A 14350-nucleotide genomic window follows, 5' to 3' on the forward strand; every position below is an offset into this window, starting at 1 on the left:
GCAATGTAAAGAGCAGTCACTCAGATTTACAAAACCCTGAATGTCACAATTATTATGATGCTTGAAATAAAATCAAATGTATTTTGAAAAAACGTAAAAACTTCAGTAAATCATTATTATTTCCATTAAATCAGATTTTACTCAATTCTCAAAACATTGTTTAATTATTATAAGGAAGTTTCTGTAAATTTCAAGACACAAGGAACTTTAGATGCTGGAATCTTGAGCAAAACACAATGTGTTGGAGGAACTCAGTGAGTCAGGCAGCCTCTGTAGAGGGAATGGCCAAACGATGTTTGAGGTCTGAGCTCTTCTTCAGACTGAAAATTCAGCTTGAAGGAGGGTCCCGACCAAAAGCATTCTCTGTCCATGCCCACCCCAGACCCATTGAGTTCCTCCAAAGCACTCAGTGCTTTGTGTAAATTTAGCCTCTGACTAAATTGTGGGATTGAAGTAAGTCTAAGCTTTTTGTTTTGTACCTCTTCCAGTTCATTGATGAAATGAAGAGAAGAAGCAGTGAAGTCCCACATTTCCACAGAGATTCGGGATTAGATTGAGTGATCAAATTTAAGAAGCCTTTAAAGGAAAGAAATGGACGCAAGCATCTTTGAGGGAACAGAAACTGTTGATTACTGTTACGAATTTGTAAATGGATCCTGTCCTAAAGCAGACCGAACAAGCAGCGTGCGGGTTCTGTTGTATATACTTATGACGTTAATAATTCTATTTACCATCGTCGGTAACCTGTTACTCATCATTTCAGTTTTCCATTTCAAGCACCTTCAAACACCCACTAATTATCTAATTCTTTCCCTGGCTACTACTGACTTTCTATTGGGATGTCTGGTTATGCCTTACAGCATGGTGAGATCAGTGGAAACGTGTTGGTATTTAGGAATGCCATTCTGTAAGATTCACACCAGCTTTGATATTATGCTCAGCACAGCTTCAATATTACATCTTTGTTTCATTTCTGTTGACCGTTACTATGCAATGTGTGATCCATTGAGGTACAAATTAAGAATAACATTTTTTTCAGTGCAGATAATGATCTTCATTAGCTGGGGTGTTTCTGCTGTTTTTGCTTTTGCCTTGATCTATTTTAAATTAAATCTGAAAGGAATTGAGGCATTTTACTACAATGATATTGCATGCAATGGGAGTTGCACACTTGTATTCAATGAAATATCAGGGGTGATTGCATCAATAATTTCTTTCTACCTTCCAGCAGTTGCCATGCTCTGTATTTATTGTAAGCTTTATTTTGTGGCGATGAAACAAGTGAGAAGTATAAACAGAATAACCATTGAACTTCAAAACATCAGAGTAAATAGAAGCCGTTGTTCACGAAAGCAAGAACAAAAAGCTGCCAAAACTCTAGGAATCGTAGTGGGAACATTCCTGATCTGTTGGTCTCCATTTTTCGTTTGCAACACAATGGATGCATTTGTCAGTCATTCTATTTCACCAGTTTTGCTTGATACCCTTGTTTGGTTGGGCTACTTGAATTCTACATTTAATCCTGTTATCTACGGCTTCTTTTTTGCCTGGTTTAGAAAAGCTGTAACAATTATTTACACATGCAAAATATTTCAGCCTGCGTCCTCCAGAATAAACATGTACTGAAAGTAAAATATAAAGTAAGTGAAAAAACTTGCATATGTAAATAATAACCAATTAGCTTATTTTAACATTAACATTATTAAGATTTTTATAAATTTGCAAATGTCGTGACTTTAAATGTGCTGATCAGAGGAGAGAATCTTACTTCTAGTTCACTGGTTGTCTTCACACACAGAACAAACATCCAGAGGCCTTCCCAATTCCTCATTCCACAAAAGCTTGAAAATTCCTGCCCAAGTTATGGAACAGCTAGCAATAGTTTCTTTAAAAAACACTGTTTAGCCCACTCCCCACTCATTTTTACTGTATCACCTGGAAATCTTTTTTGATTTTTCTGGATTTTATATGCAATAGGTCTCAGAATTATATACGTTGGTAAGAGTTTTGTCCTCACATCCGTGGATGCCTGTGCAACTCTCTTTTTCCTGAAAAAATGGCGTGTGGCAGGACTAGAACAGGGATTTTGTGGGATTGATGGGCAAAAGAGAATGGAGGGAGTTGTGGAAAACCATGACACAACGGAATTCCCCCTTCACTCTCCTGGCCAACTGAGTTAAACTTCCTCAAGAATGAGGATTTTGATGGATACAGAATCAGTGCTTGATAGGAAACATGGTGGAAGATTGTTTATCGAACAACGGTTTGTGACTAGTGGTGTGTCGCGGGGATCAGTGTTGGGCCAATTGCTGTTAATCATTTATATCAAAATGCAACAGGTCCTTATTCTTTCTATTTGAACTAAAATAGCTGGTATCATAGACAGTGAAGATGCTTATCAGGAATTACAGCAGAAGCTTAAACAGCTGGGCAAAGGGCCGAGGAATAATAAATGGAATTTAATTCTGACAAATATGAGGTGTGTTTTGGGTGGTCAAATCAGGGCAAGAGCTTCACAGTGCACGATAGGGCTCTGGGGAGTGTTGCAGAGCAGAGGGAACTTGGAACTTCGAGTCTACAAGTACATAGTTTCTATAAAATGGCATTGCAGATGGATAGGGTGGAAGATGGCTTTTGGCTTTCATCAGTCAGGTTAGTGAGTACAGAAGCTGGGACGATATGTTACATTTGTACAAGATATTGGTGATGCAATGCTTGAAGTATTGTATTCAGCTTTGGTCACTCTTATATAGGAATTATGCCATTAAATTAGAAAAAGTGCAGCGAAGATTTATGATAATGTTGCCAGGACTCAAGGGCCTGAGCTATTGAGAGAGATTGGATAAGCTGGAACATTTATTCCTTGGAGCGCAGGAGAATAGAAGTGATCTTATAGAGGTGTATATGATCACGAGGGGATAAATGCACAGATTATTTTACCCAGAGTAGGGAAATCAAGAACCAGAGGTCATAGGTTTAAGGTGAGAGGGAAAAGATGTAATAGGAGCTTGAGGGGCACCATTTTCACACAGAGGGTGTTGGGTATATTGGATAAGCTGCCAGAAGTAGTTGAGGCAAGTAAAATAACAACACTGAAAATACATTTGGACAGGTACAAGGAGAGGAATGATTTGAAGTGATATGGACCAAACATGGGGAAATAGGAACAAGCTTACATGGAGCATCTTGGTTGGCATAGATGTGTTGGGCTGAATGGCCTGTTTCTGTATTGTGTGACTCTATGACTCACAATTGATATGTAATATGCAATCTGTAATGATACTGATACTCAAGATACCATGTAACTCATAATGTAATTGTCAGAGCATTAATCCTAAAAAATAATTATACTACTTGGTTATTCATTTATGTAAATATCATTGCATGCAGATGAATTACCCTCAAGAGGAAATTGTCCCAGTCATTTGACCATAAAATTAAATAATCAGGATGCATGTTATTTTCAAGAGTTTTATTATTATTGGTGCGAACATAAAAAATAAAATTGAAAACAATAAAAATCAGACATGGAGAAGTAGAATTGAATCACAATATGCTATAAGATTAGAAAATACCATTATTTTGGTTAAATATAAACTCACTATAATTTTTATTAACCTTGAATTTGTAATTCTTGATATCTTTCTTATTGTTGTTATGATTTACACCATGAAGCCTTCAGCAAATTGCAGAGAATTCACGTTAAATGTGGAAATCCAAAAATTGCTGTTAAGTCATTAAGAACAACTACCCCGTTACGTTCCTTGGGAATGTAGTTTAGTTTAATTTAGAGATACAGCATGGAAACAGGCCCTTCGGCCCACCGAGTCCATGCCTACCAGTGATCCCCACACACTAACACTATTCAACACACACTAGAGACAATTTACAATTTCACCAAGTCAATTAACCTACAAACCTGTATGTCTTTGGTGTGTGGGAGAAAACCGGAGCACCCAGATAAAACCCACGCAGCTCACAGGGAGAATGTACAAACGCTGTACCGAGAGTCAGGATCAAACCCAGGTCTCTGGCACTGTAAGGAATAATGAAATGCTTTGTTTCATGTGGAGGAGTTTCTAATGGGTGTACCAAGTAACAGTTCTTTTATAGGTAGACAGAATGGTGCCAATATGCACAATTATTAAACACACATGTTACGTGGTCGGAAAACTAAATAATGATATTTACCAGTTTAGAGATGCTGGTAGCTGCACCAGTGGTGACCGATACAAAAGATTACTGCCAAAATATAATCATAGACTGGCTGCCTCTCTGAAAAAAAATAAAGAAACAATATATCGCTAATAAAGTATTCAAAGGATTTAAATTGTTAACTTTTATCATTTTGAAAATACTTTATTATGCACCAACAATCTTAATCTCATGTGTGTGTCAACCTTACTTTACATAAAATGTTTGAAGCTTTGTTAAAAATTGCTTTTGCTAATGAGGTCACTGGTGTTGGACACTATTGATTCCATTGAACTATTGTAGCCAAATAGCTTAATAAAGAGGAAATTCCGCACCGTGGCGATCATCGGATCTCTCTATTAAGGGGCAGCTCTCTCAGTCTCAAGATCAGTGACATCAGTCCACTGGTTGCACCAAACTCCCAAGTGATAGTTTTAAGATAATTATGAATAAGAATAAGTCGTGACTTTGGTGGAAGGCAAATTACAGGTTTATTAGGAAGGAGCTAAGGGACAGTACATTGGGAGCAGTTGTTATTGTTGGGTAAATCCACATCTGAAACGTGGGAGTCATATAAAGGCCAGTTGATCAGAGTTCAGGACTGGCACGTTCCAGTATGCACGAAAAGAGATTGTAAGCTTGGTAAAAAGAAACAGAAACAGATATAAGGTTTAGAAAGATGAAAACAGACTAGGTCTTTGAGGAATACAAAGCAAGCAGGAAGGAACTCGTGGACAATTTGGACGGCTAAAAGGACTTAATGGCCATGAAGTGCAATTGGCAAGTTAGATAAAAGAATATCCCAATCGTTTTTAGACATACATTAACAGCAAATGGGTAAACAGGGAGTAGGAAGGACTGCTCAAAGACAAGAGAGATAATGTATGCTTGGACTAGGAGGATGTAGTCGAGATACTACATGAAAATGTTGCATCTGTATTCAGCAAGGACATGGAGGACAATGAGATCAGTGTGGGGAAGAGTAATATACTCAGGCAGTTTGAGATCAAGATGGAGGTGGACTTGAGGCTCATGAAGAACATTAATAATAATAATAATAATAATAATGCATTTTTTTATTGGCGCTTTGCAGAACACTCAAAGACACCTTACAGTTAAAACAAGCAAATTACAAATATATAAATAAAATGAAACAAAAACAACATATACAACAATAATACATAATTCGGAGAGAGAGCAGCGGCAGCTAGTCGTGCCAGCGTTCACTCCGGCAGCCATCTTTTCTGAGCCATTTGCAGCACACCAATAAAAATAAAACACAACATTAAAGAATTTAACATTAAACATAAAAACATCCCCCCACAATGGTTCCCACAATGAGGGAAGGCAACAAAGTCCAGTCCTCTTCCTCTTGTTCACCCATGGTCGGGCCTATTGAGGCCCGATGTTTCAGGCCCTCTTGCCGGATGATGGAGCTCCAGCATTGGGAGAACACTCTCAGCAGCTTGGAGTGTCTGGAACGGCCGCTTCCTCCCCGGAGACCGCGGCTCCCGGGTCCACAGGCCGCGCTGGTCGGAGCTCCAACACTGCTCCAACACTCTAACATCTCGGCGAAAGATCCCTGGCTCCGCGGTGTTTAAAGTCAGCGACGCTCGTGGCTGGACGCTCTGCAACTACAGCTCCGCGATGTTGGAGTCGGCGGCCTCAGCACTCCGGAGCTTACCTCACGGTGACCTGGGTAAGGCATTGAGATGGATAAATCCCCAGGACCTGATTGAATCTACCCCAAGTTATTGAGGGAGGCAAAAGAGGCGATTGCAAGGACTTTGATAAAGATCTTTGTATCTTCGCTAGCCACAGGTGACTTCCAGAAGGATTGAAGCGTAAACAATTTTGTTCCTTTTTTTAAAAAGGGAAGTAGAGATAACCCAGGAAATTATAGATGAGTGAGCCTCATGTCAATGGTATATACGTTACTGCAGAGGTTGCACTGGAAGGATAGCAGGCTCGAAGGGCCGAATGGCCTACTCCTGCACCTAATCTCTATGATAGGAGTCTGGCTGGAGATCTATGACCAGAGGGGTGCCACTGAGATGTGTGCAAGGATGTTGGTTGTTTGTTTGTTAAGGACAAATTATACAGCGGAATATTGATAAACTGCATAAACTAAAGAAACTACTGAAAAATGGCAGATGGAGTTTAATAAAAGTTTGAGCTATTCCAATTTTTGTGGTCAAATTTAATGGGAAAATACATAGTTAATGGCAAGATTTTCAATAGCATTAGTGCACCGAGGCACCAAGGCCGTTCCAGACACTCCAAGTGGAGTCCAAGTTAATAGTTCCCCGAAAGTGGCATTACAAGTAGCCATATGGTATGCCTGCTTTCACCAGGCAGGGCATTGAGCATAAAACCAAGGGTGTCATGTTGCAGCTTAATAAGACTTTGGTTAGGCCACAATTGAGGTATTGTGTGCAGTTCTGGTCATCCCATTACAGGAATTATGTCAAGGTTTTGGAGTGGATGCAGAAGGGGTTTACCAGAACGTTGCCTGGAATAGAAGCTATTGCGTATAAAGAGAGTTTAAATGAGCTTGGGTTGTTTTCACTGAAATTTAGTTTCAGGTTTTTTAGTTTTTAGAGATACAAGGTGGTAGCTGGCCTTTAGGCCCAGGCTGACCATCGATCACCTGTTCACATTAATTCCATGTTATCCCACTTTTGCATCCTACACACTGGGGACAATTTACAGAAGCCATTTGGTCACAGGGTGAACAGACAAACTTTGCAGAGACAGCACCCATAGTCAGGATTCAACCTGGGTCTCTGACAGTGCGAGGCAGTAGCTCCACTACTGCGCCAATATTCCACCCGAAATATCCGAGGACGAGGGGAAACCTGATTGAAGTATATACATTTTTGAGAGGCATAGATAGGGTGGATAGTCAGAACCTTTTTCCTTTGTCTCAGGATGGACATTTCAAGGACTAGAGGGCATAGCTTTAAGGTGAGAGGGGCAAAGTTTAAAAGATTTGTGCGGGGCAAGTTTTTTTTAAACAGAGTGGTAGATACCTGGAACATGGTGCCAAGGGTGGCAGATATAGTGGTATTTAAGAGGCTTTTAGATAGGCACATGGATATGCTGGAAATGGAGGGATATGAATCACATGCAAGCAGAGGAGATTAGTTTAGCTTAACATCATATTCAACATGGATATTGTCAACTGAAGGGCCTATTCCTATATTGTATTTTCAATGTTCTATAATATTAACTGAGTGTTAGCATCCAATGTCTTCCTTCATCCTTTCCCTTTATTTATTATACCTTTAAGATGACTGCATGATTAAATTATTTGCAGATGTTCCTAACATTTCATGACTTTGCCAGTTGGGATGGAACCTATATTTTTCAAAGAGTGTCCTGAATCGAATCAGATGTATAACTAAGCACATTTACATAAGCAGAAACACTGAAACTGTGCAATATAAAGGCCACTATTCATATATGAATTGGAGTAAATCCTGCAGCTAGATCAGGCAGGTTGCCACATTTCTAGCAAGCGCTATTAGAAAGAATAATTATTTTCCTCGGTCTGTGTCTTCAGTTAATAAAATGAACCAAATCTGAAAATTGGATGACTTGATCTCTCTCGCAAAAATAGCGCATACAGACACCCATTAGGTTGACAAATGCACAATATTCACACAGAGATATAAGCAGGTCAATAATTGAATAACTGCAATGCTGGAAATCAGAAAGAAAAACAGAAAATGATGGAAAAGCTCAGTAGACGAGGCAGCATTTGTGGAAAGAAAACATAATTACCAATTCAAACTGTTCATGAGATGCTGCTGGACCTGTTGAGTGCTTCCAGCATTTTCTGCCTTAAAAATGAAGGATAGAGTTTTTCTAGCCAGGGTTTTACAATTCGCTGCCAAAGGAGGGAAAAAATAATAATTTTCAATTAATTCTTCAAAGATATTTTGCATTCTCAATTTGAATGATTAAATTCAGCATTTTATGCATTTGAAATAAGTGCTTTTTATGATTATTACAGTTAATATTTTATGATTTTTTTCTCCTATTAAAATCAGGTGATGATGGTAATGTTTATCTAATAACTGAGGGAGACTGACTTTATACAAGTTCACAGAGTTTAGTTAAATAACAACATTCTTAAAGAAGGTGAAGACAGCAACCATTCCATAACAAAATGTACCATTTGTTGAAAGTATCCCAAGTTTAGTTATTTGGCAAATGACTGCCAAACTCATGCTCTTATTTGCTGTGAAGATATGCCAATCACAGTCTCCATTCAAATGAACAGATGCCACAATATGCGATTTTTTTTCCAGTCATTTAAAATTTCCTATCAAAATAAACTGTTGAAACTAGTTGAAAGAAAATGTGTTAGGCATATCTGCGACTGCCAGAGGTGAAATGCCAGTAAATGCCAGCTTAAATTCACTGGTACACAAAAATGCTGGAAAAACTCAGCGGGTGCAGCAGCATCTATGGAGCGAAGGAAATAGGTAACGTTTCGGGCCGAAACCCTTCTTCAGGCTGATAGGGGGTGGCAGAGAGAAGGAAGGAAAAAAGGAGGAGGAGGAGCCCGAGGGCTGGGGGATGGGAGAAGACAGCTCGAGGGCTAAGGAAGGGGAGGAGACAGCAAGGGCTAACAAAATTGGGAGAATTCAATGTTCATGCCGCCGGATGCAGGCTCCCCAAGCGGAATACGAGGTGCTGTTCCTCCAATTTCCGGTGTTGCTCACTCTGGCAATGGAGGAGACCCAGGACAGAGAGGTCGGATTGGGAATGGGAGGGGGAGTTGAAGTGCTGAGCCACCGGGAGGTCAGGTAGGTTCTTGCGGACCGATCGGAGGTGTTCGACGAAACGATCGGCCAACATCCGCTTAGTCTCACCGATGTAGATCAGCTGACATCTAGAGCAACGGATGCAGTAGATGAGGTTGAGGGAGATACAGGTGAACCTCTGTCGCACCTGGAACGACTGCTTGGGTCCTTGAATGGAGTCGAGGGGGGAGGTAAAGGGACAGGTGTTGCATTTCTTGCAGTTGCAACGGAAAGTGCCCGGGGAGGGGGTGGTACGGGAGGGAAGGGAAGAATTGACAAGGGAGTTGCGGAGGGAGCGGTCTTTGCGGAAGGCAGACATGGGGGGAGATGGGAAGATGTGGCGAGTGGTGGGGTCACGTTGGAGGTGACGAAAATGACGTAGGATTATTTGTTGTATATGACGGCTGGTGGGGTGAAAGGTGAGGACTAGGGGGACTCTGCCCTTGTTGCGAGTGGGGGGATGGGGAGAGAGAGCAGTGTTGCGGGGATGGAAGAGACCCTGGTGCGAGCCTCATCTATGGTGGAGGAGGGGAATCCCCGTTCCCTGAAGAATAAGGACATTTCAGATGTCCTGGTGTGGAACGCCTCATCCTGGGAGCAGATGCGGCGTAGGCGGAGGAATTGGGAGTGGGGGATGGAGTCCTTACAGGAGGCAGGGTGGGAAGAAGTGTAGTCCAGTAGTAAATTCACTGGCCAAATTGGAACTGACTTTCAACCACAGACTCACTAACGATTTGTACAGTTGTGACATGAGGACACAACTGATTGATTCATTGAAAGATTGAAAGAATAAGCATGCAAAAAGGCCCTTTGGCCTACCAAGTCAATGCCGACCATTAATCACCCGTTCTCACTAGTTCTATGTTATTACCGATTTAGCACCCACTCTCTACACATTAGGGCAATTTACTGAGATCAATTAACCTACAAATCCTCATGTCTTTGGGATGTGGGAGGAAACTGGAACACCATACAGTCATAAGGAGAACATGCAAACTCCACACAGACAGCATCTGAGATCCGGATCGAACCTGTGTCTTTACATAGATTCATAGAGATACAGAGACAATAGGTGCAGGAGTAGGCCATTCGCCACTTTGAGCCAGCACCAGCATTCAATGTGATCATGGCTGATCATCCACAATCAGTACTCCGTTCCTGCCTACTCCCCATATCACTTGATTTCGCTAGCCCTAAGAGCTCTATCAAACTCTCTTTTAAATGCATCCAGTGAATTGGCTTCCACTGCTTTCTAAGGCAGAGAATTCCACAAATTCCCAACTCTCTGTGTGAAAACTTTTTCCTCATCAAATGGCCTGCCCCTTATTCTTAAACTGTGGCCCCTGGTTCAGGACTCCTCCAACATCGGGAACATGTTTCCTGAATCTAGCGTGTCCAAACTCTTAATAATTTTATATGTCTCTATAAGATCCCCTCTCATTCTTCTAAATTCCAGTGAATATAAGCCAAATCGCTCCATTCTTTCATCATATGATGGTCCTGCCACCCCAGGAATTAACCTGGTGAACCTGCGCTGCGCTGCGCTCCTGCAGGAAACACACTGTACCAACTTGACTGCCATTTCTTCAGTGGACAAAAAGTCACAAATCACAAATTTCAAATCAAAAGTAGCCTCCTTGCCTCAGCCTCCTCCCCGAAGACTTTTTGAGCCAAAGACTTACACTTTACTCACCAAGGCACTCCCCCGAGAGCAAACCCTGCTTTTATTTGCTGTTCAATTAACTAATTAGCTAATTTACCAATTTAGAGACCGTTTATTAAATGACCCAGTCTTGAAAACTCACCAAGGTTTTAACTTCTGCAACCAATCGCCACACTTGCTCCTTCACCTGACACTCCTTTGCCGACCTTGAAGGTGTGTGTTGCAGGTTGGGCCCGACCCGTTTTTAAATTACCCGCTCTTGAAAACTCAGCAAGGTTTTAACTTCTGCAGCCAATCCCCGCACTCGCTCCTTCACATGCCACTCCTCTGTCTTTGGCATTGTGAAACACAGCTTTACTAGCTTCACCACTGCGTTGCCCTTATTACAAAAAGCAGCCAGTACCATTGAACAGCAAGTAGATTCAAGGCCAGATTGCCAACAGATTGCCTCCTTTGTAAATCAGTACCCGATTCTTTGATGAATGCAAAAGACTAATTTATCCTTCTGCCTTTCCCTACTGAACTGTCCCAAGATATTAACTGGGTCCGGGGCCACATAAATATAACTGCAGGCTCGGATAGTGACCAACACTGTAAAAAGCAAAGTTTAAGAACTGCTATAAGTCCTTAAAATGACTGCTGTGCTGCAGGGACTTGTCAGAATGCTGGTCCAGGATCCACCATCAGCAGAGGTCCACGGTCATGCAATCGTGTCATTTTTCACTGGGGCATTTCAATGATTGATGCGATAAAACAATAAGAATTTCCTCTGTATGACCTCACTGGCCATGCATTTATTCATTCTCATAGCTGTGGCAATGCTTCACCCTTCTGATGAAGCAGAAATCCTGGAACAATAAAATGAAGAATGAAATAGAAAAAAATCTAATCCCTTTCACCGTTGCATCCAAGAAAAATAGATACTCGTCAAAATGATGGTTTTATGCATGCTATTATGTGTAGGAAAGAACTGTAGATGCTGGTTTAAATCAAAGGTAGACACAAAATGCTGGAGTAACTCAGCGGGTCAGGCTGCATCAATGGAGAGAAGGAATGGGTGGCGTCACTCATTCCTTCTCTCCAGAGATGCTGCCTGACCCGCTGGTTTACTCCAGCATTTTGTGTCTACTATATATCTATTATGTTCCTTTGTTTGAATATTTTCCTTCTTGAGTAAACCTTTATGATAGCAGAATACAGTAATTTCCTGATGGTACCGTAACTGTATCAAATTGCATTTAGGGTTGCAGAAAAATTCAAATGCATTTCATGTAAATTAAATTTACCTACTGTGTGGTTATAAACATAGTACATTATCCAGAGACTGATGACTGGAATAATTCACTCACAAATATGAGCTTTATGTAATTCATGATTGCACACATTGTGATCTCTGTTCACTAATTTAAATCTGTATGCATACCAAAACCACAAGAGGGCAGAGCAGGTTTACATACTCTACTTATAACAACAATGCACTAATGACCACTGGTTTAATAACAGACTGATATTTTAAATCAGCTTGAATAGCTAAGAAAATGTTGGCTACGTACTCTTATTGTTAATCAGTTTTCTAAATTATTATAAGATCAAGCTGGGAACATTCATCCTTCCGATGCTTCTATGTGTTCAGATGTTGGGTGTAATTCAGCTATGGACATACACATTGGAAGCTTGCAATGAAAATAACCTATTGATAGGAAAATTACATTTTGAAAAAGCAACAAAAACATTATTTCACTGATATTCATGCCAGCATACAGGTATATAACGTATGCTTCAGTGGATGAATCGGGGTCAAGGAAAGAGCGTTCACGTCGCGGCCCTGTTTCCACCAATCTTTCCACCACCACGCACAAGAAGCACAAGAAGCACAAGTAGCGACAAGAAGCGACAAGACAGACACCATTGTATGCAGCTCTGGCTGAACAACTTCTAGTCTTGTGTGTGGACTCGATAAGAAGAAGAAGAAGTGAATGAATGAATCGATGATACCTTGAAATTCAATCTCCAACTGTCTAGCAACAGAGATCAGCTACGATTGAATGGCGGAGTAGACTCGATGGGCCAAATGGTCTAATTTTACTTCTATAACTTGTGAACTTGTGTGTATGTATGCAAATATTATCTGCATGCTGCAGCTCAATGAATGAGGCTAGGGAGCATTTGACAGCCTTGACAGGGGAATACTAGCACGATGACAATGCCAGATCTGTGCTGGGTATGGCAACATAACGGTTAATGCCGCATGATAAGCATATTATAGTCATCAGAACACTCCTAAGCCTCTTATGTTTCAGTCTTATCATTCTTTTAATAACCAGTGGATATACGCTTAGCCTGTCCAACCTTTGTATCACAACAATCTATTCAAGATGTTAGTCTTGTAAAACACAAGGAAGCAAAGAGTAGGAGTAAACGGGTCCTTTTCACAATGGCAGGCAGTGACTAGTGGGGTACCCCAAGGCTCAGTACTGGGACCCCAGCTATTTACAATATATATTAATGATCTGGATGAGGGAATTGAAGGCAATATCTCCAAGTTTGCGGATGACACTAAGCTGGGGGGCAGTGTTAGCTGTGAGGAGGATGCTATGAGACTGCAAGGTGACTTGGATAGGCTGGGTGAGTGGGCAAATGTTTGGCAGATGCAGTATAATGTGGATAAATGTGAGGTTATCCATTTTGGTGGCAAAAACGGGAAAGCAGACTATTATCTAAATGGTGGCCGATTGGGAAAGGGGAAGATGCAGCGAGACCTGGGTGCCATGGTACACCAGTCATTGAAGGTAGGCATGCAGGTGCAGCAGGCAGTAAAGAAAGCGAATGGTATGTTAGCTTTCATTGCAAAAGGATTTGAGTATAGGAGCAGGGAGGTTCTACTGCAGTTGTACAGGGTCTTGGTCAGACCACACCTGGAGGATTGCGTACAGTTTTGGTCTCCAAATCTGAGGAAGGACATTATTGCCATAGAGGGAGTACAGAGACGGTTCACCAGACTGATTCCTGGGATGTCAGGACTGTCTTATGAAGAAAGACTGGATAGACTTGGTTTATACTCTCTAGAATTTAGGAGATTGAGAGGGGATCTTATAGAAACACCTAATTTCTATGTTCCTATGTTTCTATTGGAGTAACTTAGCAGGCAACATTCTCCAAAGGACAAGATAACGCAACATTTTGGATTGTGACCTTTTTTCAGTCTCCAGTAAACCTTATTGCAATTGCTCCCATCCCATTTACATCCTTCCGTAAATAATCTTCCAGAACTCGTCTCACAAATGCCCTTTATAACCAATCTCCCTACTTTTGCATTCAATTGCCATAATAATAAACTATAATATTTTATTTGTTTTCTGAATTGCATGCCTACATACTAAATTTGTGATTCATGTACTTGAACACAGCTCGTCACCTCAGCTAGAGCTGTGCAACCTTCAGCCATTTGGATAATACCCTTTTTTTTTTATTTGTGCCAAAATGGACAATGTTACATTTTCCCACATTATTCTTCAAATGCCTGGGCTTTCTCCACGTTTTCTTTTTTACAGCTGCCTTTCTTACCTTTCTCTGTATAATCAGGAAATAGAAACATAGAAACATAGAAAATAGGTACAGGAGTAGGCCATTCGGCATTTCGAGCCTGCACCGCCATTCAATATGATCATGGCTGATCATC

At 40.9% G+C, this 14350-nt stretch overlaps 1 protein-coding gene across 1 annotated transcript; it reads left to right on the plus strand.

The window, feature by feature from the left end:
- The first annotated feature begins 225 nt into the window (after positions 1–225).
- Positions 226–2566, plus strand: LOC129697248 (trace amine-associated receptor 1-like). The gene has a single exon (XM_055635601.1). It carries the CDS (start codon positions 592–594, stop codon positions 1624–1626), a length of 1035 nt encoding a protein of 344 aa, XP_055491576.1. The 5' UTR covers positions 226–591; the 3' UTR covers positions 1627–2566.
- Positions 2567–14350: the final 11784 nt, after the last annotated feature.

Source organism: Leucoraja erinacea, chromosome 5 (genome assembly GCF_028641065.1).
Source record: "Leucoraja erinacea ecotype New England chromosome 5, Leri_hhj_1, whole genome shotgun sequence".
NCBI lineage: Eukaryota > Metazoa > Chordata > Chondrichthyes > Rajiformes > Rajidae > Leucoraja > Leucoraja erinaceus.